Below are 27,500 nucleotides of genomic sequence, written 5' to 3' on the forward strand. Positions count from 1 at the left end.
AACTCCAATACCTCTATAATTCTCATCGTGTTCTCATCATTGCTGTTCATTTATATTCATGGGGAATAGCACGTACACTCTAACCAAGCCAACATCCAAACACATTCAACTCTCTTTATACCGTAATATAATACATTTATCAAACAATTCATAATTATTGTGCAACTGCCTGACTCTTCCTAAAAGGTTCCATAATCAGTTAATTTGGACTGTTGATGAAGTTTACACTGACGTCCCCAACAACACACCCTCCGCTCATGACAAAAGTTTCCCAGACAATGCTAATGGCTCCTCATGAGCTGTAATGTACCTGGTGTGACTCACTCTCTTGTTGAGGAGGGACGATAGTCCGACAGCCACCTGAACGGGTTTGGTGTGCTTTCAGATCTGGAACGCTGACAAGGGCTTTATGACAATGGAGGCCGACTTCCAAGGTACTGTAGCGGTCAGAGCTACAGCCAGACCCCCTGCCTGCCCCCCGGCTGTCCCCGCCACACCGCCCCTTTAAGGCCTGTGCATGCTAGCACGTTAGCCACACAGCCAGGCACCGTCACGTGACCACACCGCTAGGGCTGCCCTGGGCGTACACGTCTCACAAATCAAACACACACCTTCAATGCAAAGTAGTGATGAGATGTAGAGCGACCGGGTCTGGAGGTGAGACCTGAACCTCATTTGGTACAATTTAAGATCCTCACACTTTGTCTCCAACGTCCGCGTCTGAAGAAGGGATCTGCTTGCTGGGGAGCATGGTGTAGTCGTCTTACTAAACACTGAATCTAACCCGGGGAGGGATCGGTTGAATGTGTGGCCAGGTTTGTGCGCGGTTCTTGTTCAGTGGCACTCGGGGCCAGACGGGCCTTCTGCCCTGACATGTTTCACCTCCTCCGCATGACGGGCTAAACATGGTCAACCCACGACCCTCCGAGCTCCTTCCTCTCTCTGCTTCTTCATCTTCTTCTTTAGTCGCCCTCTTAAAAAGAAGCCCCACTTGCCTCTTTTATTCGGTAAACCCCCTCCAAGCGTATTGAATGTCTGGAGATTATCTTTATTGTTAATTAACCAAAGCAATTCATTTGTTTTACTCCCTGAAACGTTGGATTCGGCCCTGAGCGATTCTTTTGTGTCGTGTGATGGGTGTTTTGTAACCGTTTAAACGGCAGCATCGTCACGTTATGTGGCTGAGTGTATCGTTTCGTTAGTTAGAGTATGTAATTGCGTGTGTGCTTAGGAGGGTGTATGCCGATAAAAGACTGCTGTTTCTCGATTGGTTCTGCATCCACTTCATCCTCTTCCTCCTCTTCATCCTCTCACTTTGACTCTGGTCTTCTTCCTTCCACAGAACCACATCGCCTTCGCTGAGGTCACATGACGTTGAGTCGGCTGTCCGGGAAACCCACTGGGCCTCCAGCCTGTTCACCATCCAGTCCCGTTAGCATTAGCTTACTGATCCACTGTTCACCATCCAGTCCCGTTAGTATTAGCTCCTAGTTTAGACCCACTGTTCACCATCCAGTCCCGTTAGCATTAGCTCCTAGTTTAGACCCACTGTTCACCATCCAGTCCCGTTAGCATTAGCTCCCAGTGCAGATCCACTGTTCACCATCCAGTCTCGCTAGCGTTAGCTCCCAGTGCAGATCCACTGTTCACCCTCCAGTCCCGTTAGCATTAGCTCACAGTCCAGACCCCCAGTTCATCCTCCAGTCCCGTTAGCATTAGCTAACATTGAAGACCCACTGTTCACCATCCAGTCCCATTAGCATTAGCTTACATTGAGGACCCACTGTTCACCATCCAGTCCCGTTAGCATTAGCTTACATTGAGGACCCACTGTTCACTATCCAGTCCCGTTAGCATTAGCTTACATTGAAGACCCACTGTTCACCATCCAGTCTCGTTAGCATTAGCTCCCAGTGCAGACCCACTGTTCAACATCCAGTCCCGTTAGCATTAGGCCACAGTGCAGAACAGACCCACTGTTCACCCTCCAGTCCCGTTAGCATTAGGCCACAGTGCAGACCCACTGTTCACCCTCCAGTTCCGTTAGCATTAGCTCCCAGTGCTGTCCAACCAGACCTCCACCATTCACCATTCACCATCCAGTGCAGCGCCAGACCACCCACCGTCCACCATACCTCTCTGTGGCTCAGCTTTGCATTCACATGTGTATACATACTGTATATCTATATTTACATCTATCTATATATAGATATGTATGCATGTATGCATGTATGTATGTATGTATGTATGTATGTATGTATGTATGTATGTATGTATGTATGTATGTATGTATGTATGTATGTACGTACGTACGTATGTATGTATGTACGTATGTACGTATGTACGTACGTACGTACGTACGTATGTACGTATGTATGTATGTATGTATGTATATCATCTATACTAGTCACCTTCTCCACATTGTAAGTAGGCTTGAGGAGCCAAGAAGGTGGATCAGAAGTCAAGAGCTTTCCCACCGATCAGAATGGGTTCCTCACTGTCAGTCAGCCGTGAGTTTCTGAGCGAGGGGCCAGAGGAGGAGATAATCGGAGTCAACGAGTGGAGCTGTTCAAATGTAATTTGTGTATAATACTTTTTGGTCAAATATATTTATCCTCTCTTGCATTTTGGGGACATTTGAAACGCAGAATGGGACACTAAATGCATTTGAAACCTTTTTGTACATCTTTGATTTGTTTGACAAACGGCGGAGTTTGTAGTCTTTCCATGTGGCGTTATAAACTGTTCACATCTCCAGACGGCAGAACCCGGGGGAACCCGGGTTCCACCTGGATCTGGGCCGTGGGTTGATGTTTCCATGCGGTCCAACGAGACCAAACAGGGTTGCGAGTGTCACCAGACAATCACAGGTTCCTGTTTCCCCCCTTTCTACCTCCCCTCTGTGTGTGAGTGTGTGTGTTTGTGTGCGCATGTGCCGTGGGTGTGTGCGTGAGTGCGTACACGTGCGTGTGCATTGTGTATTTGTGCTTTATTGTTGCAAACAGCACAGATGTGAAATAGATTTTAAAAACGTAGCAAAGAGGTCTTTCCTGCGTTGTCTTTATCGTGGACATTAAAAAGGATATACAGGATTATATGACAGTTATATGCAACATAAGAGTTGCTGTTGGACTCACAGGCCAACACTGAGATTTTTGGTTTGTGTGCTTGTGGGTATATATTAATCTGATGTAGTTTATAGCTAGACGTCTACTGTCTCATCTGTTTCTGTTACCTAACGGTGTTACACCAGGTTCAATCCTGTTCTAGTGTAGTTGACTTGTTTCATGTTTTTGCAACAGATTCACATTGACACTGGTAGGGAACTCTCTGTTCCTTAGACCATTTACAGCGAAAAAAGAAAGCCATGTATCTCTTTACATTTGATCATCTCTTTGATTCAACCAAAGCCCTATTAGACCTGGTTTACGACGACCTCAAGGTGGCTTATTGAACGTGATTTCCTCAGACCACAGCACTATGTTCCTCTCTGCTTCTGCTGCGCTTTAACCGCCCCTGCAGAGCTTCTGCTTTCTGCCGACCAGTGGGGGAGACTCGAGCTCCTCATCGTTGATTACGAAATCAATCAGAGTGATAGAAAGCTTGGTGTACCTCATCACGCTTACCCCAGAGGGGCGTGGTCACACAGATGTAGATGTTCAGACCACCTTCTCCAGCATCTGCGCTGACATCATCTTATTTGACACCAACCGCAGATTCCGGAGGGCTGGGATGACACTGGGGAGGCTTTTCCAGTGACGTTCCATGGCTGAGTCTGTGCTTCTTGATAATGCTATGAAACTTGGTGAAAAGGAATAATTCTATATAGAGAGATCTCACTTGTGCAGCAATCAGCTCCATTCTGATCTGCAACTGTTTCAGCTCCCCTTCACCGCATTACAAACGCAACGTTCGGAAATGTCAAGCTAGTTGTTTGCTTCGGAGGATCACAGCATATCTCGTGCATAAACGAGGCACACCTGCAGGGTGAAGCCGAGGTGCTGTTGAACTCGATTCTGGTTTGGTTGATGGGTTAAGAGTTCTAAGCGGCTTGTGTTTCCCTGAACGATTCAAAGTGCCAACGGTTGTGAAGTCCTTTTCTTTAGTAGCAATAACATGCGCGACTTTGCTTTCCCCATTGGTTCAGAGAGTTACTTTGTGTACAAAGTCTCATTCTGTCGGCCCTAAATTTTCTATTTTTATAGTAATCACTGAAGCACTTAAATAAAAGATAAGAAAGAGAGTGGAGACTTGAGGCAGGAACATGAAGCACTTTAAATCAAGGTACAGCTCCTATCATCGCTATGAAGTGTCCGCCAGTGCGGCTCGTGCTTTAAAGAACAATGCTGCCGGGTATTCAGGATCCATCACGTATATACGCTCTAAGTGCATTGTAAGAGCTGAAATAATATTCTAAGATATTCTACTGAAAACAACTGTAAAAAATTGTACACGTTGGAAATATTTAGATATATCCTTTTGGTCATGTTGTAAATTACTACTGTCTTGTTATGACTGTGCACTGTATGTGTGTGAGTGTCTGAAGGAAAAAATATGTACGGAAACATCTTGAATATTATTTTATTCTGATATAACTACTACTGATTATATCTACTCCATGTTATTTTACTAGAAGTATATTTCATAGAATTGTTCATTTTCTTTCATTCATTCTTGTGTGGAGAGTGTTGATATTCATCTCTAGTTTGTTATTAAGTTCCAAACTAAATTTGACTTATTCATGTTGATATAGTGTTTCAAACACATTAACCTCCACCAACTTGGTTTCCAAATGTGTTTATACGTCTCCCAGACTCATGTGTGTTTTCTTCACCTTTAGACAAAACCTTTGGTGTTGCTATGATTATAGCATCCTCTTGCTTTTTATACTTAACCTATGCTCATATTTCTCTTGAGGGTTTTATTTTTTTCCAATATTCATTATACTTGTGACCTATTACACTGTAGAAAGCTTATGAAATGTACAGATTTTGAATTAAAAAAAATCCCAGCGTTAGTATTGGATCTCTTGTTGTGTCTCTGTTGTTTCATATCAGCTAATAATAAATGATCACCTTCTTACAGTGACTTCTGACATAATGAATAATATGAAAAGCAGGTGCAAAACCAGTGATGGTTTATAATTATCATTAATCAGAACAAGTTGAGAATTAGTCAGAAAATATGATAAAATAGAATAATTTTAAATCAAATACATAATAAATATAAATAAGACACACACAACTGGATCTGTGTTCATAAAGCACCCTGGCCTGTGTGCTTCAGAATGTAGACCGCAGTAGGACCCATCTTATGTTACATACTGGGGGTCGTAGCAGAGTGGTTGATATCAGCGGGAAAAATAGGGAGAATAGAGAGGATGAAACGGAAGTCTTTGACTTTAAAACTGAGTACAGGAGACCCGGGTTCAAGTCCTTCTTACTTTGGTTGTTTTTAAAACTTGAAGTCGTTGTTTGAATATAACGTTAATAACTACTAGCGTTCATGTTAGTGGCTGGCTCTGTGTTACAGTGGATGGAGCTCTTGTGAACAGCTCTGAGGTCCTGGGTTCAAATCCAACTGAGACTGATCACTGTGAAGTGATTTTAAAACATAACACTGTTGTGTGAATTTAATGACAAATATTTCCTCCAACAAATTGGTTCTCAATGACTAGGTGGATGAGAGAGAGAGAGTCCTTCGTTCTAATCACCGCAGCGACTGGTTCAAGTTCTACAATGGCAAGCAGGTTTTGTTTTTTAATAAATCTGTTTAGACGTTGGGGGATCTTCTTGGTGTGCAGGGACTCGAACCAGAGTCTACTTAGTGTTAATCAACAGCCTTACCACTGCACCACTACCATTGGTTTTGGGCGGAGATAATACTTCAATTCACATAATGTAACTGATTAAAGTAACTCAGCAAGAAGAATTGAACCCCGGGCTCCACAAGGTTAGCCAGGAGCTCTCTCCGCTCTCCCGCAGAGATTGGTAAATTGATATGGTCAGCGATTAGACATAATAGAACAGTAGACATGATATGAATATGTTTAAAACCTGTATTCAATTTCAACGGAAACAAATTCCAGCAGGACTTAAACCCTGGTCTCCAGAGGATTATCTCACAGTGCTCCTCACTGCACCACTGACAACTAGTTTATTAAATCATTAAAGTATTATATTAATTAAAGACAGGTCATAAAGAGTTGCCAAATTACTAGCAAATTAGGCATTGCATGCTGTTCCTAATCGACCCAAATTGGTGATCTTCTGCAACCAATGATGTCAGCTATTTGACTAAGACGTATTACATATTACATGGCGTGGCGCTAACGTTGCGTGAAATGTCCCTCAGGGATAACCTCTACAGGCTTCTGGGTTGAGTTAACCCTCACTCTGGGTTAAGTGGTTTCTGTTTAACAGCAGCTTTAGTCGGACTCAGGACTTACTTAACCCTGGCTCTGAGTTAAGTGGTTGGTGGTTAGTATTTAGCAGCCGCTCCCGTCAGACTTAGGAGTGAAGACAACTGGTTTTGGTTCTCTGGTGTTGTACGGGGTAAGTCGCTTGGAGAGGACCAACCAGGGGACAAAGTCAGACTGAGGTCTAGAGGATGTGATGGAGATGGACCTCAGACGAACAATCTCTCAGAGATCTGTATCTGAACCTGGCTCCAGCCCTGGGGCACCGACATGTCTTTAGCCTCTTCTGAGGGACTGGAGGAGAGCGAGACACTTGTACCAGATACTCTGGAGGAGAGCGAGACACTTGGACCGGCTCCTCTAATCCAGTCAAGCGGCTCCAGTGTGGGCGGGGCTCACGGCCAAATCAGTTTCTACCATATCTGCTGTATCCAGTGAAGATAAAGCAAATCACTGTGACACATTAGGAGGTTAAGGATGAGCTACGGCTGCTTATCCTGCAGGATGAGGCTGGCACCACGTCAGGGTATAAATACAGCTTCTGTAGAGCTGGATCTGGCTCACATTAATGAACCGGCTCACAGTGGGGCTATATTCAATATATATACAAATAAAGAGAGAGAGAGAGAGAGAGAGAGAGAGAGAGAGAGAGAGAGAGAGAGAGAGAGAGAGAGAGAGAGAGAGAGAGAGAGAGAGAGAGAGAGAGAGAGAGAGTTAGACTTAGACTTAGATTTTGTTACCTTGGCTCACGGTGGAGTGGACACAGAATATAAAAAGATGGCATGAAGTAACAAAAAATAAATACTAAGAGGGTTGGGGGGGGGGGGTGGGGGGGTGGGGGGGTGGTGCGTAGATGGTTTGGGTGGGTGTTCAACAGTCTAATGGCCAGGGGGGAAGAAACTGTCACTGAACCTAGACGTCCTACCGTGGATCCAGCCAGAGTTCAGCATGGAAAACAGTCCGTGGTGAGGGTGGGTTGAGTCAGAGGAATCGCGTTGGGCACTGGTCAGGCAGCGCTTCTGCCCAATGTCCCGGATGGAGGGGAGCTGTTCTCACCACTCCCTGCACAGACTTTCCAGTCCGAGGCCTCGCAGGCCCCACACCAGACGGAGATGCCGTTGGTCAGCAGACTCTCGACTCGACGGCTCCTCTGTAGAAGGTGATCAGGATGGGAGGGGGGGAGGGAGACTCTCCTCATCCGGCGCAGGAAGTGCAGGCGTTGCGGGGCCTTCTTCGCTAGGGAGTAGGTGTTGAGGGACCAGGTTAGCTTGTCGGTCATTTGCACCCCCAGGAACTTAGCGCTGCTGACGACTTCCACCGCGGTGTGATGATGTGGAGTGGTGTATGACTAGGCCCAGATTTTCTGAAGTCGGCAATGATCTCCTTTGTCTTTTCAACATTGAGGATCAGGTTGTTGACTTTGCACCAGTCCACCAGATGTTTCACCTCGTCCCTGTAGGCCAGTTCATTGTCATCCTGGACGAGGCCCACACCAGTTGTGTCGTCCGCATACTTCAAGAAGTGGTTGGAGCTGAATCTGGAACGACAGTCGTGGGTCATCAGGGTGAACAGCAGGGGGCAGAAATATATATATATACAGTATATATACATATGTATATGTCCATCCAACAGCATCCTCTTTCTCATCCAGGAAGAGGTCTGTCTTCCATTCACACACCAACACACACACACACACACACACACACACACACACACACACACACACACACACACACACACACACACACACACACACACACACACACACACACACACATTCACACGCATCCTATTATTAAGCGGAGCAGCAACCCTCAATCTGTCTGTACAATTACACCCTGCCCTGCTGTGACAGACTATCACACACTAGATTAACACACACACTCACACACGCACACTCACGCACACAAAGATGGCATACACACCATATAGACAGAAAGATAGATAGATAGATAGATAGATAGATAGATAGATAGATAGATAGATAGATAGATAGATAGATAGATAGATAGATAGATAGATAGATAGTATATATAACATTGTCTAATTTGTAGAGAAAAACAGAACAGTTTAGTGAAGGGCTTGTATACGATTCTGAATGCAAATTATCAATCCTAGCAGAAACTGTAGGAGTGTTCATGAATACATTCAGAAAAGCATAAGACACCAGCAAAAAGCTATAATTAGGACACAAGTATAGAAAATAAAAATCAGTTGCAAGATGTTATCTGATGTTTTATCTTAAAACTAGAACATCAATGCGTGGAAGTAGAAAAATGGTAACCATGGTTACCATGCATCTCCTCCGGTTAATGTACGCTTTCTGTTCTCTACTGCAGACTTGGTAAGGGTTATGATTAGGGTGGGGGTGGTGGTGGTTGTGGTGGTGGTTGTTGTGGTGGTGGTTGTTGTGGTGGTGGTTGTTGTGGTGGTGGTTGTTGTGGTGGTGGCGGTGGTTGTGGTGGTGAATGTGGCGATGTTGGAGGTTGAGGTAGCGGTGGAGGTGGGGACGGAAGAGGTGGAGGAGGTTGAGATGGTTGTGGAGGTGGTGGTGGTGGAGGTGGTGATGGTGGAGGAGGTGGAGGAGGTGGAGGTGGAGGTGGTAATGCTGGACCTGCCACAATGCAAGGCGGCCTGCAGCAGTGATCTGTCTTAGTGGAAGGCTGCTGCTATGAGTTGTAGTCACGTATGACTTTTAACGACATCCCATGAGAACAACTCTGTGCTTTGGGATTTTCTTAGTTGACATAATGATCGTGAAGAATAAAACTGAAGGGGTTAATCTGCTATATTTATTCTATCTCTATTGATCTGGGAGCTGTATGGCTCAGTTCCAAACTGAAATAATGAAACAATGTAAGGAGGCGGATGTATGATGTATCCACATCTTTGTCTTTTCCTCTTGCTTGAATAAAGCCGTCATCTTCTGTTGAGGGAATGAGAACAAAACTACGTCACGACAGAAAACTTCTGCCAAAACATATTTTTCTCGTTCACCTCCACCTCCATCACCTCCACCACCTCCACCTCCACCACCTCCACCCACTCCACCATCACCACCTCCACCTCCACCATTACCACCATCACCACCACCACCTCCCCCTCCACCATCACCACCACCTCCCCTCCACCATCTCCACCTCCACCACCTCCACCTCCACCACCTCCTCCTCCACCTCCACCATCACCACCACTACCACCACCACCACCTCCAACTATCAAGCCACTAAATGTAGATCATGGCAGAGGTTGGTTCTGCTCCACCTCAGTGACCTCATCTAATGGAGGAAGTCACCCGTTGCAGCCCGGTTATCTCCAAGGCAATGATCAGAGAAAACAAACGTCAATGCAGTTTTGATAACTACCCCTGGATCTCAGTAGCCAACGGGTTGAGGCAGTCAAGGCGAGGAGGCTGCGTCCGCCTGAGAGCCGTCTGCAGTGGGCTGCGATCATTAGCTGCTGTTATGTCACCGTGACAGCAGATCTGGACCTCAGCCCGGGGGTAAGCTGTGTGGGCCGCCCGGCCGCTCAGACGATGACAGGAATAGAAAGAGGAAGTTTGCAAAGAAAACATTTCTGCAGAGAATATTTGGTGCATATAAATTCACAAAAAGGGTAGCGGCAAAAACCTTGGTGGGATCTTCCTCCATGGAGGTGAATGGAGGTTAGCTGAGAGGAGGGGGGAGAGGGATTGATGCTGGGGGCTGAGTGGGCCAGACGGGGGTGGAGGTCTGTGCAGTCCTACGCACTCAGCCCAACATATCGACTGTCCGACTGAAGAGCTGGATTTCCAGCTTGTACATGACTCAAGAGTCGATAACACAAGGAAAGGTTTAAAAATAAACGTTTAGGACCATTCTGTGCAAACAGATTTCTGGTGCAAACAGTTCAAGACTAGACAGACCACACGTTGCTCAAGCCTCATTCTCACAGACTCCCCCGGACTTTCCTTTGAATGGTTTCTGAGAGTCTGGAGTCTGGCCCACATTCATGCTCACAACTACAGGATCCCTGGCCAACTCATCAACAGATATCTATCTTTCTCCATGTATTTAGGACTGCAGCCTCAGATTAACAATATAACCACCGTTGAAAACCCAGCGTAATTTATTGAGCCGATTTACAGACATGCTTTCTTGTAACTGGAGGATAACCTTTAGTTTTTGTGATAAGGTCTCAGGGCTAAACATTTGGAAGAATACGTCTATTTTATTTGGGTTGTGATGTTCAGAAGGCCTCTGGGGTTCAGTCCGGGAGTTCATGATGTTCTAGTGCAGATGACCGCGGCCCTGTCCTGGCTCCTACTGTCCCCCTCAGCTGGAGACAGGCTGCCCACAGAGTGAGAAGACCGCTGTCTAGGAGAGACAGCTTTCCCAGTAAAGGTCGAGGTCAAACAATGTAGGGAGGAAAACAATGAGAAATGTCAGTTATTTCCTACAGCCCCTCGATCTCTTCTCTGTACCCGATACTAGCCCCTCTCCTTTTTTGGCCTCTGCTCGTTGATTTGATGTATCAGTTCAATCATTGCTTTTCCTTTTCGTCAGGTTACCCACTTTGATTCCAGGATTCGAGCCAGAAATGCGAGGCATCAGGTGCAGTAAATAACACTCTCAGAAGAGCTGCTCTCAGAAGAGCTGAGGCACGCAGGGGATACCACGTGCATTTTTCACCCCAATAAAAACATGAAAGAAGCGGAGGACTATTATTTGAAAAGACAGGGGCGTGTCACTATTCTTCAGCACTAGGTATTTATTTATTTGTTGTATTTATTTGATACGAAGGCTTTTAAGTGCCGGTTACAATTGCTTAAGATGGCTGTTGGATAAAAGCTGGCATGTTTAGTATTCTTGCCATCTAAAGTTTGAAATCCTTCTATCAAAATGGAAAAGTGAAATATCAATGTGGTCATTTTTACGGGTCTGAACTAGTTCAACCTTCGCCTTTACAAAGCTGACAAACCGAGTCTGGGACCTCGATATCTGAGTTGATTCTCTGGAATATAATCAATTGCTTTGTAGTCCTTTCACTAGTCTTTGAGTCTCTCCAATTCCGCCCCATGTATTTTGGGATTTGCTTTAGTTCTTATTCCTGAACAGTTGTTTTGATGCATGCAGTCCTCTGATCTAACCCCTACGGCCTCAACGTGGGGGGGAACAGAAGATCCCATTCCTCCTTCTCACCACAACAACATACCCATGGTACATCTATATTTACTCCCCATACAGACTGTAACAGGACAACCAGAACTGGGCCACGGCATTATTCATTAAGGCAATTATTTGGTGAGCTTCACGGAGGAATTCATTAATTTGCACGCGCACACACAGGGCCTACAGAAACCTCGAGGGTCCTCATACTGCCTCCACAAAGAGCCAGCGAACGCCGCGCTGCCGGCAGACCGGCTTCAGATCCTCAGGCTGCTGGAATACTCATCTCCATATAGAGGCTTTATTCTGTCAGTGGAGGAGGCCCTCTGTGACCTCAGCGTGATCAACCAAGGTCCTCCCATCATGCCCCATGTCACCTTTAATCATGAGGAGAGCACACAAGTAAACGTTCAGCCCTACTGGTATCCATGGAGGAAGCCCCCCCCCCCCCCCCCCCCCCTCACAGCAGCACCATGTAGTGTACTGTACCCCTACAGCAGCATCATCTAGTGTACTGTACCCCCACAGCGGCCTCATCTAGTTTAGAGTAGCCCCAGCTGAGGAGCAACAATAGCATCATCTAGTGTACTGTACCCCTAAAACTGTGGAGGGACAGCAGCAACATCTAGTGTACTGTACCCCTACAGGTGTGGAGTGACAGGAGCACCATCTAGTTTACTGTACCCCCACAGCTGGAGAGCGACAGCATCATCATCTAGTTTACTGTACCCCCACAGCTGGAGAGCGACAGCATCATCATCTAGTTAACTGTACCCCCACAGCTGGAGAGCGACAGCGTCATCATCTCGTTTATTCATGCCAGTGAGTCATTGTTTTAGAGCTAAAAATACAATTGGAAACTAAATCCAAGTGTCTTAGAAGTCAGCGGTTGAGAAGCTCTCTGAGAAGATGCTAACTTCAGTTTGTCCCCCCCCCCCCCCATAACAAACAGAAACCCACGCAGCTGTATACCGGTCTCTGCTGGCCTCGCCCACCTCCCCGCGTCGCCTGCTGAAGCTCTCGTATTGTTCTGCGGTGAGGCGTGATTCATAAGAACAGAACAGAACGCTTAAAGTCGTGCGTTCTCCGATAAACTCGCCTCAAACGAGGGACAGGGGGGGGGGGCGCCTGTTTCAACAGCCGTTTACTAATTGATGATCAGGGGGGCGTAAGGTACGTGGCTTCACCGCGCTCCGCCGCCACGGAGCGGCCCGCGGCGCTCTTCCTGGAGGTGACCATTAATTAGTCATGGGATGCGTTTGGTTCAGGAAGGGTTTAAACACCAACAATGCGTCTATTCATAGTCCGAAGCCTACGCAGGGGACGAGTGGCCTCTCGCCGTCATAAATCATAACTCGCTTCATTCTTCCAAACGTCTCGTCCAGGTCCTGGGTTAAAGCTGCTCTAGGTACGTTTTAAGGGCTGTTGGATTTAGACCAATTCGTACATACAGCCCCTTTAACCCTACGACGACGCTCTGGTGACGTCACCAAAATTCCTACACCAGAGTTTTCCTAGAGCTGATATCGTTTAATAAGAAACCAGAAACAGTCAATTCCATTTTCCTGTACCAAAGTGTCTTTTAATTTCATTGCTACATTTCAGCAACTAAAATGTCTACCTTTTTACAAGTCAAAAAACAATAAAAGGAATCAATCGAAAGAGTATAAAACATTAGTCAAATGGATTCAGACTGGCCGACCTCCCATCTCTGAGAAATGTCAGACGAGCCAAAACTGGGCTAGGCAGATCGACCAGACTTCGGAATCATAGTTTGATTGGCTGGCATCAGGATCAGGCCGGTTGAGGACCTCATCAACAGGCCGTGTGTCCCAGAAGACGCGTCAGGCAGTCAGCGTCTTCCTGATCCAACACCTTGTGTTTGGAATGCTAAAGCTAAGTTGGATCCAGGTTAGGAATCATGGAAGTGAGGTTAGCGTTCACCCTGCTCTTTGGCTTGTTCCCGTGAGTGTGTGCGTTTGCGTGTGTTATACTTTATTATCCGATCATGGCACAGTGTACTTTGGCACTTTGAGTCTTGGTCTGTGAGGGGGAGGTCCTTATTCGGTGGGCCGGTTCAATCCTCCTCCTGGCCGGGGGGGGTCTTCTGGGACAGGAGGAACGTCTCCCACACGGCCAGACACTGCAACACAAGACAAGGCTGTTAGCATGCAGGACTGTTCAACGGCAGGACTCTGTTAGCCTCAGGACTCTGTTAGCCTCCGGGACTCTGTTAGCCTGCAGGACTCTGTTAGCCTCCGGGACTCTGTTAGCCTGCAGGACTCTGTTAGCCTGCAGGACTCTGTTAGCCTGCAGGACTCTGTTAGCCTGCAGGACTCTGTTAGCCTGCATGACACTGTTAGCCTGCATGACTCTGTTAGCCTGCATGACTCCGTTAGCCTCCGGGACTCTGTTAGCCTGCATGACTCTGTTAGCCTGCATGACTCTGTTAGACCGAACCTCAGGACTAGGTTAGCCTGCACAGGCCTCTTGTGGTGCTTCTGCCCCCTGACGGCCTGCTTCTGGCCACTATGCTGCCACTGGGCAGTATGTCCTCTCTGACCTTCATCTGAGCTGAATACTGCTCCCTGGCCGATGCCATGAGTCTGGAACATGAAGAAACGCTTGATCATACTTTATCCACACTTTAGAAGGTCATCTCAAGCCAGATGGTTTGGGCTGCATTTGATCCAGTCATTAGAGTCCGATCAGATCCTGACTGGAATGAGTCCATGAGACGCATTGGGGAGCAAGGATCATCACTCTGAGTCTAGATCATGAAATAGTGAGGGATAAGATGTTCTCTTTTCCTCTCTCCTTTCTTTACATGAATGATCACATAACAGGACTCTGAGGCAGACAGGTCTCTGAGGTCTCTGACACTGGCGCCTCCAACACATCCCACACTTTAAGCGGTCAGAGGAACTGGCCTCAGGCCAGCTGAGCGTACGAGGAACCCAAGCGGTGAATCAGAGGCTGTCAGAATGGAAGGAGTGTCTCACATGACCCCGCACGGCGCCCGCCCCAAAGCCCCAAGCGGGCGTCCGGGCGCACAGTGTGAGGCCCTGGTGACACCATGTGACCCCATGGGAGGATCAGCTGAGGCAGAACGGGTGAACGCAACGTGACGGGTCTGGGCATTGCACCTCCACGAGCCCTACGCTAAACTCGTTTTAATATATCAGGGAAAGATGTCTTTGTGATGAAACAAATTAACCAAGTGTGTTCAAAATATCCTCTCCACCAAGAGAAGGTGCACTAACACCAAGAAGCCAGTGGCTCCGTCATGCTACCCCAAACAACAATACCCAGTAGACGTAGGTTAAGAACCACGATACAGTCCTGTATGGAGTGTGAAGGATGAGGTATATACAGGATGATCTGTATCAGAGTGTAACGGATGAGGTATATACAGGATGATCTGTATCAGAGTGTAACGGATGAGGTGTATGCAGGATGATCTGTATCAGAGTGTAAAGGATGAGGTAAATACAGGATGATCTGTATCAGAGTGTAACGGATGAGGTGTATACAGGATGATCTGTATCAGAGTGTAACGGATGAGGTATATACAGGATGATCTGTATCAGAGTGTAAAGGATGAGGTATATACAGGATGATCTGTATCAGAGTGTGAAGGATGAGGTATATACAGGATGATCTGTATCACAGTGTGACGGATGAGGTGTATACAGGATGATCTGTATCAGAGTGTAAAGGATGAGGTATGTACAGGAGTGCAAAGGATGCTGCTATGTGCTTCTTTACTCAAATCTTCCTTTTTCGTGGTTAGCTCACCCCTGAAAACCTTCGTTCGCACTCTGTTACAACGCGCATTTGGAAGAAAAACCTTGAACGATCACAGTACGACCTATGGTAGAGAAAACTAATGACACACACACACACACACACACACACACACACACACACACACACACACACACACACACACACACACACACACACACACACACACACACACACACACACACACACACACACAGTCTCTGGTCCAGCGCCGCCGCATCTCTGTTGCTAGGGGGTAACCATGGCGATGTCTCTAGTTTTACTCCCTAATGCATCACACTATTCATAAAAGGGCAGAGCCACAGTGAATGCTAATGTCCAGACACGTTGTTCCTCTGCGCTAACCTTAAGCTAACCAAACCCTCCACCTCAGCAGCCCTTCCACTTACAGGATGGCTGGGGGCCAATCAGGGAGGAACAAGCTTTCCCCAAAACCTCTGCGCTAAGAAAAGATAATGAGAAAATGTGTGTTTGGGTATGGGCCTGCAGACATGTTTGTCCACCTGCTCTGACTGTAGAAACAAGCAGACAGATGCCTCTCAACTGTTTTGTCAGTCACAACACAACTCAGAGGTGAAGAAGACATCGTTGATGGTCACCCATGTTGGTAATATCCTCCATTCATACCACAGTTGAACTGGATTGAACTTCGAATGCATTTGTATTCCAAGTCCTCTTGAGCTTACCCACTTACGCCAACTGACTCACTTACTGAAGATACCGTCTTACTGCATCAAAACAAAGTCTTCTGCCCGTCAAGAAGATATTAACATAATATTTAGCAAAGGTTTTACAAAGTGATGATGAGGATAGCTGGCTAGCAGCTCAACACCGTCTCCAACAAATACACTCTTGGGTTCTAATGACATTTCTTTTTTGCCAGCCATCTTTGGTTAATTGGATATAAAAGAATAATAAGAGTCTTAAAAAGTAATGAATCATATTACAGAATGCATTGTCGATATAGAGAAGATTTACATGCGAAATGTGTGCAGACGTTAACATCCTGCGAGACCATGTGGTTAACCCGTCAACATGACCGTCCAATCCGGAGGCTGGATAATGAACCCTCATTAACGCCCAAAGCCTGGAGCCGGTCCTAACGTTAACGCCGTGACCCCCGCCTCCTTCAGCCTCCACCCTGCTCCTCCTCCACCCTGCTCCTCCTCCTCCTCCCTGCTCCTCCTCCTCCTCCCTGCTCCTCCTCCTCCTCCTCCTCCTCCTCCACCCTGCTCCTCCTCCTCCTCCTCCCTCCACCCTCCACCCTGCTCCTCCTCCTCCTCCTCCTCCTCCTCCTCCTCCACCCTGCTCCTCCTCCTCCTCCTCCACCCTGCTCCCTCCTCCTCCTCCACCCTGCTCCTCCTCCTCCTCCTCCCTCCTCCTCCTCCTCCACCCTTCTCCTCCTCCTCCTCCTCCACCCTGCTCCCTCCTCCTCCTCCACCCTGCTCCTCCTTCTCCTCCACCTCCCTGCTCCTCCTCCTCCTCCTCCTCCCCCCTCCTCCTCCTCCTCCACCCTGCTCCTCCTCCTCCTCCTCCTCCTCCCTGCTCCTCCTCCTCCTCCTGCTCCTCCTCCTCCTCCTCCTGCTCCTCCTCCTCCTGCTCCTCCTCCTCCTCCTCCCTCCTCCCTCCTCCCTGCTCCTCCTCCTCCTCCTCCTCCCTCCTCCCTCCTCCCTGCTCCTCCTCCTCCTCCACCCTGCTCCTCCACCCGCCCCCACCCCGGCCTGTTGGTCCTCATGACAGAAGGACCCTCTCCGCTCTGATGAATTATTGAGCTCCGTTTCTCCGGGCGGCCTTGGGCCCCGCGCTGAATGACAATAGAGGCTCCTCCCTCGCTCCCTCTGCTCCTCGGCCCACTGACGGTTTGTACCACACCCCATTTTGAGCCCAAGAAGTACTGTGAGGGCTCAGAATTAATAGTAATAGTACTTGTAGTATTGATGGTGTCCAGTACTGTGAGGGTTCAGTATTAATAGTAGTAGTACTAGCAGTATTGATAGTGTCCAGCACTGTGAGGGTTCAGTATTAATAGTAGTAGTACTAGTAGTATTGATAGTGTCCAGTACTTTGAGGGTTCAAATTTAATAGTAGTAGTAATAATAGAAGTAGTTATAATTGTAGCAGTAGTAGTATTGATAGTGCTCAGTACTGTGTCTACTGACCACACGGGGAAACCGCAGATGGTCGGTGCGTTGGCGACGGACCATCAACATCTAAGCGCATTTGACACCAACATGTAAACATGCGGTCACCTTCTGAGGAGCAGTTCATGTTAGGATGTCTCATGGACTGAGCTGCTGCTGCCCTCTACTGGAAACAGTGGGGATGGACATCGTCCACCCCATAAAAACCCAGATGAAGGAGGGTAATTATGGGGAGATGAGTGGATTGTAATGAAGAACAATATGGTGGCTACCACCATCCTCTCGCTCTGTTAAAGCTCTACTTCCAGCATCAAGTTCACAAGGACCAGAATACCTTACTGGACCCAGGAGGAGGAGAGAAGGGGGTTTACTGCAGAGCTCCTGCAGTCAACCACCTTCTCTCGTCCTCCTGGGTCCAGTAAGGTATTCTGGCCCTTCTTCTAGATTAGATAAAGGCCTACTGGTCCTTCTTCTAGATCCAATATGTTCTCCTGGTCATTCTTTTTTATCTAATATGGGTCTTTCCTTCAGTTAACTCAGCCTTAACTACGCAATTTTCTTAAACTAGTTTAAGAAGCCTAAACTCAGCCTTAACTAAGCAATCTTAACCTAGTTGAGGGAGCCTTAACTCACCTTCTCGTAGTGGTCCAGGTTCTTTACTAAGCGATCTTAACCTAATTGAAGGAGCCTTAACTCGACTTCTTGTTGTAGTCCAGTTTCTTAACTAAGCGATCTTAACCTAGTTGAAGAAGCCATAACTCACCTCCTCGTAGTGGTCCAGGTTCTTAACTAAGCGATCTTAACCTAGTTGAAGGAGCCTTAACTCGACTTCTTGTTGTAGTCCAGGTTCTTAACTAAGCGATCTTAACCTAGTTGAAGGAGCCATAACTCACCTCCTCGTAGTGGTCCAGGTTCTTAACTAAGCGATCTTAACCTAGTTGAAGGAGCCTTAACTCGACTTCTTGCTGTAGTCCCGGTTCTTAACCAAGCGATCTTAACCTAGTTGAAGGAGCTTTAACTCACCTTCTCGCTGTAGTCCAGGTTCTTAACCAAGCGATCTTAACCTAGTTGAAGGAGCATTAACCCACCTTCTCGTAGTAGTCCTGGTTCTTGTCGGCGGTGGAGACCAGCGCCTCTCGGAGGTCGTACCTCATGGCGTCGCCCCAGCGCGCCCAATCCCCCTTCAGGGCGCTGTTGGCCGACTCCACCCTCTCCTCCAGGCCGGCCGCCTCTTCCTTCAGCTGAGACAGGGAACGGAGACGGAGGTGAGACCAGGGAACGGAGACGGAGGTGAGACCAGGGAACGGAGACGGAGGTGAGACCAGGGAACGGAGACGGAGGTGAGACCAGGGAACGGAGACGGAGGTGAGACCAGGGAACGGAGACGGAGGTGAGACCAGGGAACGGAGACGGAGGTGAGACCAGGGGACGGAGGTGAGACCAGGGAACGGAGACGGAGGTGAGACCAGGGAACGGAGACGGAGGTGAGACCAGGGAACGGAGACGGAGGTGAGACCAGGGAACAGAGACAGAGGTGAGACCAGAGAACAGAAACCGAGGTTGAGGTTCACCAGAGAACAGAGGTTCACCAGAGAACAGAAACCGAGGTTCACCAGACGCAGGACGTCCCAGCAGAGGACAGCAGGAAATTACATACATATATATTACATACAATAAGGTATTTACTTCTTTCATCATAAGCATAGATAAGAATGTGTTAAAAAAGTGTTTCCCAGCCTGGAGCAGGAGCGCCCTCTAGTGGCCACACTGCCCTAGACCACAGTCAAGCAGTTTGTCTCTATGGATCACTGATGTTGGTGTTTGTTGGGGAAGTGTGCAAACAGGAATCATGTGACACCCCCCCATGTTAGTGCGGCGCCACATGCTGACAGACAGCTGCCAGCAGGCGTCAGCGGGCTGCAGAAGAGGAGGAGAGAGACGGTTCCCTCGGCTAATGAACCAGAGATACGCACTCCAGCTGCTCTGAGCTGCTGCTAAGCTAAGTTACCACAATGTCACAGATGGAATTAACAAACAACAATAATGACCATGTACAGGAACGTGCTGTTCATGCATCAAACCCTCCCTCTCCCCTGGCCATCAGGACCGGTTCCTCTTCATCTTCCTCCCCCTGGGGTCAGTGTGACGAAGAGGAAGGGGTCTTGTGGCACATTTAGCCACCCTTACAGCATAGCTGTCCTCTGTACAAGTACGTACAGAGAAGAGGGCTCAACAAACATCTAGATGCAGGGGAAAGCTGAACTATATGAATATGGTGACAGTGACAGTATTGTAGGTACAGTAACTGACCAGTACTTTATCCTGTGTCTGGCAGGTCTAACCCTTGCTCATGTTGTGTTCTGGTCCTCTTTAGAGGTGAACCCCTAAACCTTACTGTCTTTGTGTTCCCGTCCTCTCAATACAAAATCCTTCATACCCAAGGCAATACACACACACACAACATACTTCTTACACAAGCACCACAGAATTAGAGAACAGACTGCCTTCAATCAAAGACAATTTTCTAACACACACAAACAAGTTGGACAAATTAAGCTTTAGAACTTTTTTGAACCTCTTTAGAGGTGACTAACCTCCCTGTCTCTGTGTGTGTTGCGTTCCACTTACCGTCTCCAGGTCGCCCTTCTTTGAGACCGCCGAAGAGGCCAACGCGTCGTTCTTGGCCTCAAACTCAGCCTGGATGTGGTCCCTTCTCCTCAACACTGTCTGTAGGGACGGGACAAGGGCCATGAGGACACACACACACACACACTCCCCTGTCCCTCGCTCCAGGCCGTGAGGACACACCACACACACACACACTCCCCTGTCCCTCGCTCCAGGCTGTGAGGACACACCACACACACACACACTCCCCTGTCCCTCGCTCCAGGCCGTGAGGACACACCACACACACACACACTCCTCTGACCCTCACTCCAGGCTGTGAGGACACACACACACACAATCCTCTGACCCTCACTCCAGGCCGTGAGGACACACCACACACACACTCCCCTGTCCCTCGCTCCAGGCTGTGAGGACACACACACACACACTCCTCTGACCCTCGCTCCAGGCTGTGAGGACACACACACACACACACTCCTCTGACCCTCGCTCCAGGCTGTGAGGACACACACACACACACTCCCCAGTCCCTCGCTCCAGGCTGTGAGGACACACCACACACACACTCCTCTGACCCTCGCTCCAGGCTGTGAGGACACACCACACACACACTCCTCTGACCCTCGCTCCAGGCAGGAGGGAACAGTGAACCATCACTTCCATTAGCTACTACTGAATGATACGTATAAACATCATCAATATGATATATTATCAGGATAGGAGGAATACAACACCGTTCCCAAGAATCTGTACGTTAAGTTGACATGGAAGCAAATACCAAACACATCATCATATTAACTTAAAATAAAAAAGTTTTAAACAAGTTTCGTCTATAGCCTGCGGATATGAATGATGTATCAAAAGATAACAATGAATCATAACATTATGCATTTGCCCTTGAGCCAAACTGCTGCAGAGATGATTCAGAGATCCACCAAGGAAGTTTTAATTAAATGACAATATGGATTGGTACCTGGGTTCATTAACATGTTTTGATTAAAAGGTCAGCAGATCTTTAATTAATGACACAGTGTGGCTGGGCTGTCCCACGGTGCAATCAAGCCCTGAACTTTAGGGCATCAGAGTCGGCCCTCGTCTGTCAATCACACAGCGTCGAAAGACAAGCAGCAGAACATCAACAAGAGCCAGGAAAACACTATATATACTAAACACAGATGGAGGAATGGAACCAACAGGAACAATACAATGATAATAATACGCCAGGAGATGTATTATCACTAATACTAATCTCATCAGTAGATGAGGTGTATTAGTACTAAATGTAGCAAATGTAGATTACTACATCTCATCAGAAGATGTAGTATTAATAATACATCTAGATATACTAGTTGTAATAATAATGCATCTCCCCAGGAGATGTAGTTTTATTATTAATACATCTCACCGGGAGATGTAGTTGTATTATTAATACATCTCACCAGGAGATGTAGTTTTATTATTAATACATCTCACCGGGAGATGTAGCATTACTATTAATACATCTCACCAGGAGAGTAATAGCAGTAATAATAATACATCATTCCACCAGGCCATGCATGGTTCTCATGACTTCTTCTCCTCTCTGTACCTTCAGTGTGTCCGCACAGAGCAGGTACTGATGGAGGGTGGGCTGCAGCACCTCCGTCAGGTGACGGAGCTGCTCCTCCGTCTCTCTGCCGCACAGGTCCAGGCAGCCGGCCACGCCCCTCAGCGGCTCCGACAGGTCCGCCTCCAGCTCCGCCCACTGGCTGTAGAGGGGCCCGTACTGACTCAGCTCTTCAAGGTACTCTGCAGAGGGCGGGAGGGGGAGGTGATTGTCATGGAAACATCTGGGGGGAATTTCTATTTGATCTTGTTGGAGCGATATTTTTGAATAATGCACTTTTATATATTTTTCTATATTCTATTTCTATATGCATTTCTATATTGCTGTTTCTGTTTCTTTCTTCTATATGCATATTTATATACGCTATTTCTCTATATTTATACATTCTATCTTTCTATGTATCTATTTTTATCAATATATTTCTGTTTCTATATATATATATATTTCTATTGATATATATTCTATGTGTCTATCTCTCTTTCTCTGCCTGCGTGGGGCCCCACCGTTCTGCTCCTTGATGATCCTCTGGGTGACCTTGTCCAGGGCGGACATCTTGCAGCTGAATTCGTCGGCGTAATCCTGCATGGCCCCAAACTCCTGGGGCCGGGCCCTGACGCCCCGCACCGCTATGGCCGCCGCCCGCACCGAGTCCCCCATCCGGCTCAGGAAGCTGGGTCCCTGCTTCTTGATGGCCGTCAGGTCCTGGTCAGGGTCAGAGACAACGTAAGAGCAGGCTGGATCTGTTCATAAAGTGTAGCGCTCACCACCGCTGCAAGTTCACCGAGTTCACTTGGACTCTGAACAAGAGACTCACCTGTCACACTAACCCCATCCAGCCCTCTATGCACTTATTGTATGTCGTACGTCCTTACAGTTAAAGATTGTACTTAGCATTGTGTAGTTATCCTATCTTTCTTAGTTGTATAAAGGCAATTGGTTAACCTAATGATTGTAAATGCTTGGCACTTGATTCTCTGAACATCCAAACTGTACCGACAGCGATATATAGTTGTTTCTCTTTCTTCTTACAAGTCGATTTGGATTAAAGTGTCCGCTAACTGCCCTAAATGTTAGATAATAATAACAATAATTGATCAGTAGATGAATAGATGAATTATTGTTTCCAGGCCATATTGGATGGTGCCACGAATTCACCATCCAACTATAAAAACAGCATTGGATACTAGTTGATGAGAGGTTTTTGGAGTGGGAGACAGCAGCCAGTGTAGACAGAATGCGGCGCAGTGCCTGGACAGGGTTACACTCAGTTTCCAGTCATGCTGGAATGATCCACCCAGCTCGTGTCTTGGTGCTTCTTGTTGTGTTGGTGCGTCTTGATTTCTTGCTGCTTCTTGTTTTGTTGTCGTTCTTGTTGTGTTGGTGCTTCTTCTTGTGTTGGTGCGTCTTGATTTCTTGCTGCTTCTTGTTTTGTTGTCGTTCTTGTTGTGTTGCTGCTTCTTGTTGTGTTGGTGCTTCTTGCTCCACTCTGTGTTCCAGACAGAGCTCCAGTGTGTCTGAATGGAGGGCTGTTAACCTGTGTTTGTCTTAACCATTGAACCCGGACAGTGCAGTCCATTATGGAGGAGAGGCCCAAACAACAGCCTTGATTGTGCAGCTCATCCATAAGAAGGGGAATGAACAAGAATGGAAGACAAGCAGGACTTTGACTTGGTGCTGCCACCGAGTTAGTAAGCTGCTTTAGCACTTAGGGATTATAATACAGGCTGTATGCGGGTTTGTATGCGTGCGTGCGATTGTGTGTGCGTGCGCACATGTGTACGCGTGTGTGTGTCTAGAACTTACTACCAGCAATCCATTCACAAAATAAGTAGGAATCCCGACTATTAAAAACCAAACCACAAGCAGAATCAAGGGATTGCAGTTCAGTGAAATATGTGCTGCTGTTGCTGTCATGGTTTTGAATACAACCACACAGTTAAAACATGTTCCATCTAGAAAACAGATGTTCCATCTAGAAAACTGTAGAGGCTAGAAGACGGGCGTTCTGTTCACTGGGCACAGGATCAGTAACGTCAGATCATGTCGACTTTAGGAAACAGACGCAGAGCAAATCACAATTCACACCTAAACCATCTCCAAATCCCAGCCACGCCCCCAAAGCCCCACTGAAACCCTGTCGATCCCTCCAGTCAGGTCAGCCTGGGACGAGACCTTCTCCTGGGGGCCTAAGGGCTTCAGGGGCCAAAGAGGCACTGAGAAGGACCCCAGAGGAGGGTCTCCTCCCAGGGCGCCGCGAGGAACAAGGGGGCTCAAGGACCCGTAGACGGGAAAACAAGAAGAAGCCATCCCAAGACCCAAAATATCAGTGAACCCGCGTGTTTCACCTCAAATGCCAAAACTGGGATAAAGTTTGCAATGAATGCATGAAGAAAATGACAACCAAAACAATACGACAAAAAATAAAAGCATCTGATTTCGTCAGGCCGTTCTTTTTCCATCAGAATCACGAGTCCATGAGGCCTCACCACAGATTCATGTAGGAGACCAGGGCGGTCCATTACATGCATCACCTGTACAGGGTGAAGGGAGTAGCTCACCTGCTCAGTGAGGAAGACCTTGAGCTGGGGACTCCGGGAGAGCATCGGGTGCTCGGCCGTCTTGCTGAGGAAGGTCTGCAGAGCGCGCCTCCGCGTCTCTATGAAGTCCTCGCTGAAGCGCTCCACCAGCCCCTTCATCACAAACTTCTCCGGCAGCGGCTGGGAACGTTAAGGTCAAAGTCAAAGGCACATTTATTTTGTACAGCACAGTATCAGACACAGCGGTTACTCAAAGTGCTGTAAGTTAGCGGACAGCTGACGGTTAGAAACAGTTCTGTTGGAGGTTATCCCTTCAGGGGGCACGGTGATTAACCCAGCGGGACAAATCTAATCCAGCAGAACTCCTGACGCATAGTAGGACATTGAAATGTGTTCTGTGTTAGCAGATTGTCAATAGTAATAAGAACATGTTGCTTAACTCTGGAATACAACGCAGGTACTAATAAGACTTTAGATTGACACAACGACCGACCAGACTTATTCTATAGCTCCAGGCCCATCCTGTATCGGGTCATAGCTCCTGTGTAGTTTTGTTTGGCCATAAACACAAGCATCACAGCAGTAACAGCATGAATTTTCTACCATCCCCTAGCGATAGGAGCCCCCCCCCCCGTCAACAATTGCTTCCCCCCCCCCCCCGTCAACAATTGTTTTCGGCTGGTAGGGGGAATTCGGGGGGGGGGGCCATCAGTACCTCTTGTACACAGGGCCCAGAATTAGGTGCTACGGCCCTGCCTTAAGGTCACTAGAAGGTTCTACCCACGTGGATGATGAGTGTGGGGTGGCCCTCCTCCAGTTTGCCCCGCAGCCACAGAAAGTCCTGGTACCGCCGGTGCACCTCATACTCGCTGGAGTCAAAGTCCCCACGCGTGGTCTGGAGGGCAAAGGTCAAGTTAGGCAAGGTCAGCGTAGGGAAGGTAAAGTCTAGCTTATGGAGGGTAAATTCAATATTTGTATATTCTCAATACATAAACAACCTTCTGAAATCCAACCCCAACTGTATCTGTGAGTCGGTCATTTGAAACCACTGTATGCTTTGTGTTGTTTTTCTTGTTAAGCTCTTTGTATTGTTGGCTCAAATGCATCAACGTCAGCCCGGTATCGACTGATGCTGAGACCGTTTCCTGTGCTTGGTGTGATCAGGGGTCACTCTGTGGTGCCGTTTGGCTTGAAGGAGCTCTTTAAATTAGTGGTGGTAAGTGTTATGAGGACACTCTTTAAGTTAGTAGAAATAGCGCAAAGCGCTGTTTAGTGGTGCAATCTTTTTTTTTGATAAAATTCCAAACATAATATCAAAATACTTGTCCAAATGGAAATCCATTAACCATGACATCATCGAAATGGGATTTGAAATAAGTTTTTCCTTTCGACCGTTACAAATTAAACTGACGGCAAGATACAAGTGCTAAAATTGGGAATGGTTCAAAAACACTGCAATCGCGGCTCCAAGCGAGAACTATTTGGAAGTGAAGTGCAAACAGAAAGAGAATATTTTGAGCAGAACTGTGAGAGTGAACAGAGCACAGCTGGTATGTGGTAGGTTATTAGGACCCTCTTTAAGTAAGTAGCGTTTAGTGTTACGAGGACCGACTCACCTTGAAAGAGCTCTTTAAGTTAGTGGTGGTTAGTAGTGGTTAGTGTTATGAGGACCGACTCACCTTAAAGGAGCTCTTTAAGTTAGGGGTGGTTAGTAGTGGTTAGTGTTATGAGGACCGACTCACCTTAAAGGAGCTCTTTAAGTTAGTGGTGGTTAGTAGTGGTTAGTGTTATGAGGACTCACCCGTGCCAGCACCCGGTAGACGATGAAGGTCTCTATAGCCGTGACGTGACTCTCAGGGTGGTCCACGGTGACGAAGAGGTCTCTGGTGGGGACCCCTCCCCTGGCCTCCTCCTCCTCCTCCTCCTCCTCCTCCTCCAGGCCGTACTGGTTGACCATGGACCCTGAGGACCGGACCAGGGCCCCGGGGGAGTGGACCAGGGACCCCTGGACCACGGACGAGGACACTGAGCTGCCAACTGCCAGCGACGGATTCTGACAGGAAGAAAGGGAACAGGCTATCAGGAACAAGCAGGAGCAGGGGGAGGGGCCACAGAGGGAGGGGCCACAGTGGAAGGGGCCACAGAGGAAGGACAGACCACTGAACAGGCTGATCCCAGTGAACAGCATGATCCCAGACCAATAAACAAGCTGATCCCAGACCACTGAACAGGCTGATCCCACTGAACAGGCTGATCCCACTGAACAGGCTGATCCCACTGAACAGGCTGATCCCAGACCACTGAACAGGCTGATCCCAGACCACTGAACAGGCTGATCCCAGTGAACAGTCTACTTCCTTGTCCGGTAAACCGCTGCCCCTGCTGGGGTCAGCAGAGCGATAACAATGGGCTCCACTTCAATGGGTCGACTTCAAATAGGGACGTTTTGACAGCAAACAAGCGTATCTGTGGAGTTTGAACTCTTTGATTTATTGACTTTTGATCTCACCCGTTACTTTGTGTCATTAAGTCCTGAATGCACCATGATTACAATCTATTAGCGGCTCATATGAGTCAGCATCGAGCAGACAAGCAGTTAATTATGAACAAAAAAACACTGCCAACCAGGTCGGGACGGAGCGCGTCAAGATGGTCCGGAAAGATACCCGAGTGCAGGGTATCTCGCTGGAAGAAGACTCACGGTTCTCAAGGTCTCAATGTCCTCACTGTCTCACTGACCCGCGCCTGTCCTCGGTGTCCTCTCCGCACTGTATCACACTGTATCCTGGGTCTGTCCTCTCCTCACTGTCTCACTGTTCTCAATGTCCTGGGCTAGTCCCCACTTTCCTGGGTCTGTCCTCACTGTCTTGTCTCACTGACCTCAATGTCCCGTCTCACTGTCTCACTGTCAACAAGACCGAGCCTGCAGTAAGCTGCTCTGCTGGTGTTACCTTGCTGAACACCTCCAGGTCCTCGTCCTCCTCGAGGTCCAGGTCCTCCTCCAGGTCTCCGGACAGGACCGGTGCTGCGCTCATAGCGGGATCAGGGTGATCGGTATTCGGATCAGGGTGATCGGTAGTCCGGATCAGGAGGATAGGTAGTCCGGATCAGTAGGATCATCAACACCAGAACTACTTCACACAACTTCGAAGTTTTGTCGCCAGTGCGCAAACACGGAAATGTGGGAGGGGGCGGGATCAGGGACCATACATG

The 27,500-nt window shown here is 47.8% G+C and overlaps 2 protein-coding genes across 3 annotated transcripts in view; one reads left to right on the top strand and one right to left on the bottom strand.

Annotated features, from left to right (window-relative positions):
• The window catches only part of LOC115537570 (phospholipid phosphatase-related protein type 5), a 16,843-nt gene extending 11,818 nt beyond the window's left edge, over positions 1-5,025 (top strand). The window contains exons 5-6 of one of the 2 annotated variants that reach the window (XM_030349574.1): positions 386-434; positions 1,343-5,025. In XM_030349574.1, the coding sequence (XP_030205434.1) occupies positions 386-434; positions 1,343-1,362 (69 nt within the window). In that variant the 3' untranslated portion in view covers positions 1,363-5,025. The remainder of the gene's footprint in view (positions 1-385; positions 435-1,342) is intronic. The other variant, XM_030349575.1, reaches the window with a different exon arrangement.
• Positions 5,026-13,120: 8,095 nt separating this feature from the next.
• On the bottom strand, positions 13,121-27,475 carry snx7 (sorting nexin 7). Its single transcript, XM_030349298.1, has 9 exons — positions 27,239-27,475; positions 26,089-26,340; positions 25,072-25,182; positions 24,309-24,467; positions 22,254-22,452; positions 21,733-21,932; positions 20,142-20,240; positions 18,602-18,754; positions 13,121-13,708 (listed from the first exon to the last, which is right to left on the bottom strand). The coding sequence occupies exons 1-9, from the start codon at positions 27,320-27,322 to the stop codon at positions 13,643-13,645; spliced, it is 1,323 nt and encodes a 440-aa protein (XP_030205158.1). The 5' UTR covers positions 27,323-27,475; the 3' UTR covers positions 13,121-13,642.
• Positions 27,476-27,500: the final 25 nt, after the last annotated feature.

This window comes from Gadus morhua, chromosome 23 (assembly GCF_902167405.1).
Source record: "Gadus morhua chromosome 23, gadMor3.0, whole genome shotgun sequence".
Taxonomy (NCBI): domain Eukaryota; kingdom Metazoa; phylum Chordata; class Actinopteri; order Gadiformes; family Gadidae; genus Gadus; species Gadus morhua.

Bases quoted from the DNA above. Each gene is read 5' to 3' on its own strand.
- snx7 (XM_030349298.1), bottom strand. From the start codon at position 27,322: ATGAGCGCAGCACCGGTCCTGTCCGGAGACCTGGAGGAGGACCTGGAC. The intron at 26,341-27,238 runs GTAACACCAGCA...TCTTCCTGTCAG, and splicing joins ACCTGGAGGTGTTCAGCAAG to AATCCGTCGCTGGCAGTTGG. The intron at 25,183-26,088 runs GTGAGTCCTCAT...TTTGCCCTCCAG, and splicing joins TCTACCGGGTGCTGGCACGG to ACCACGCGTGGGGACTTTGA.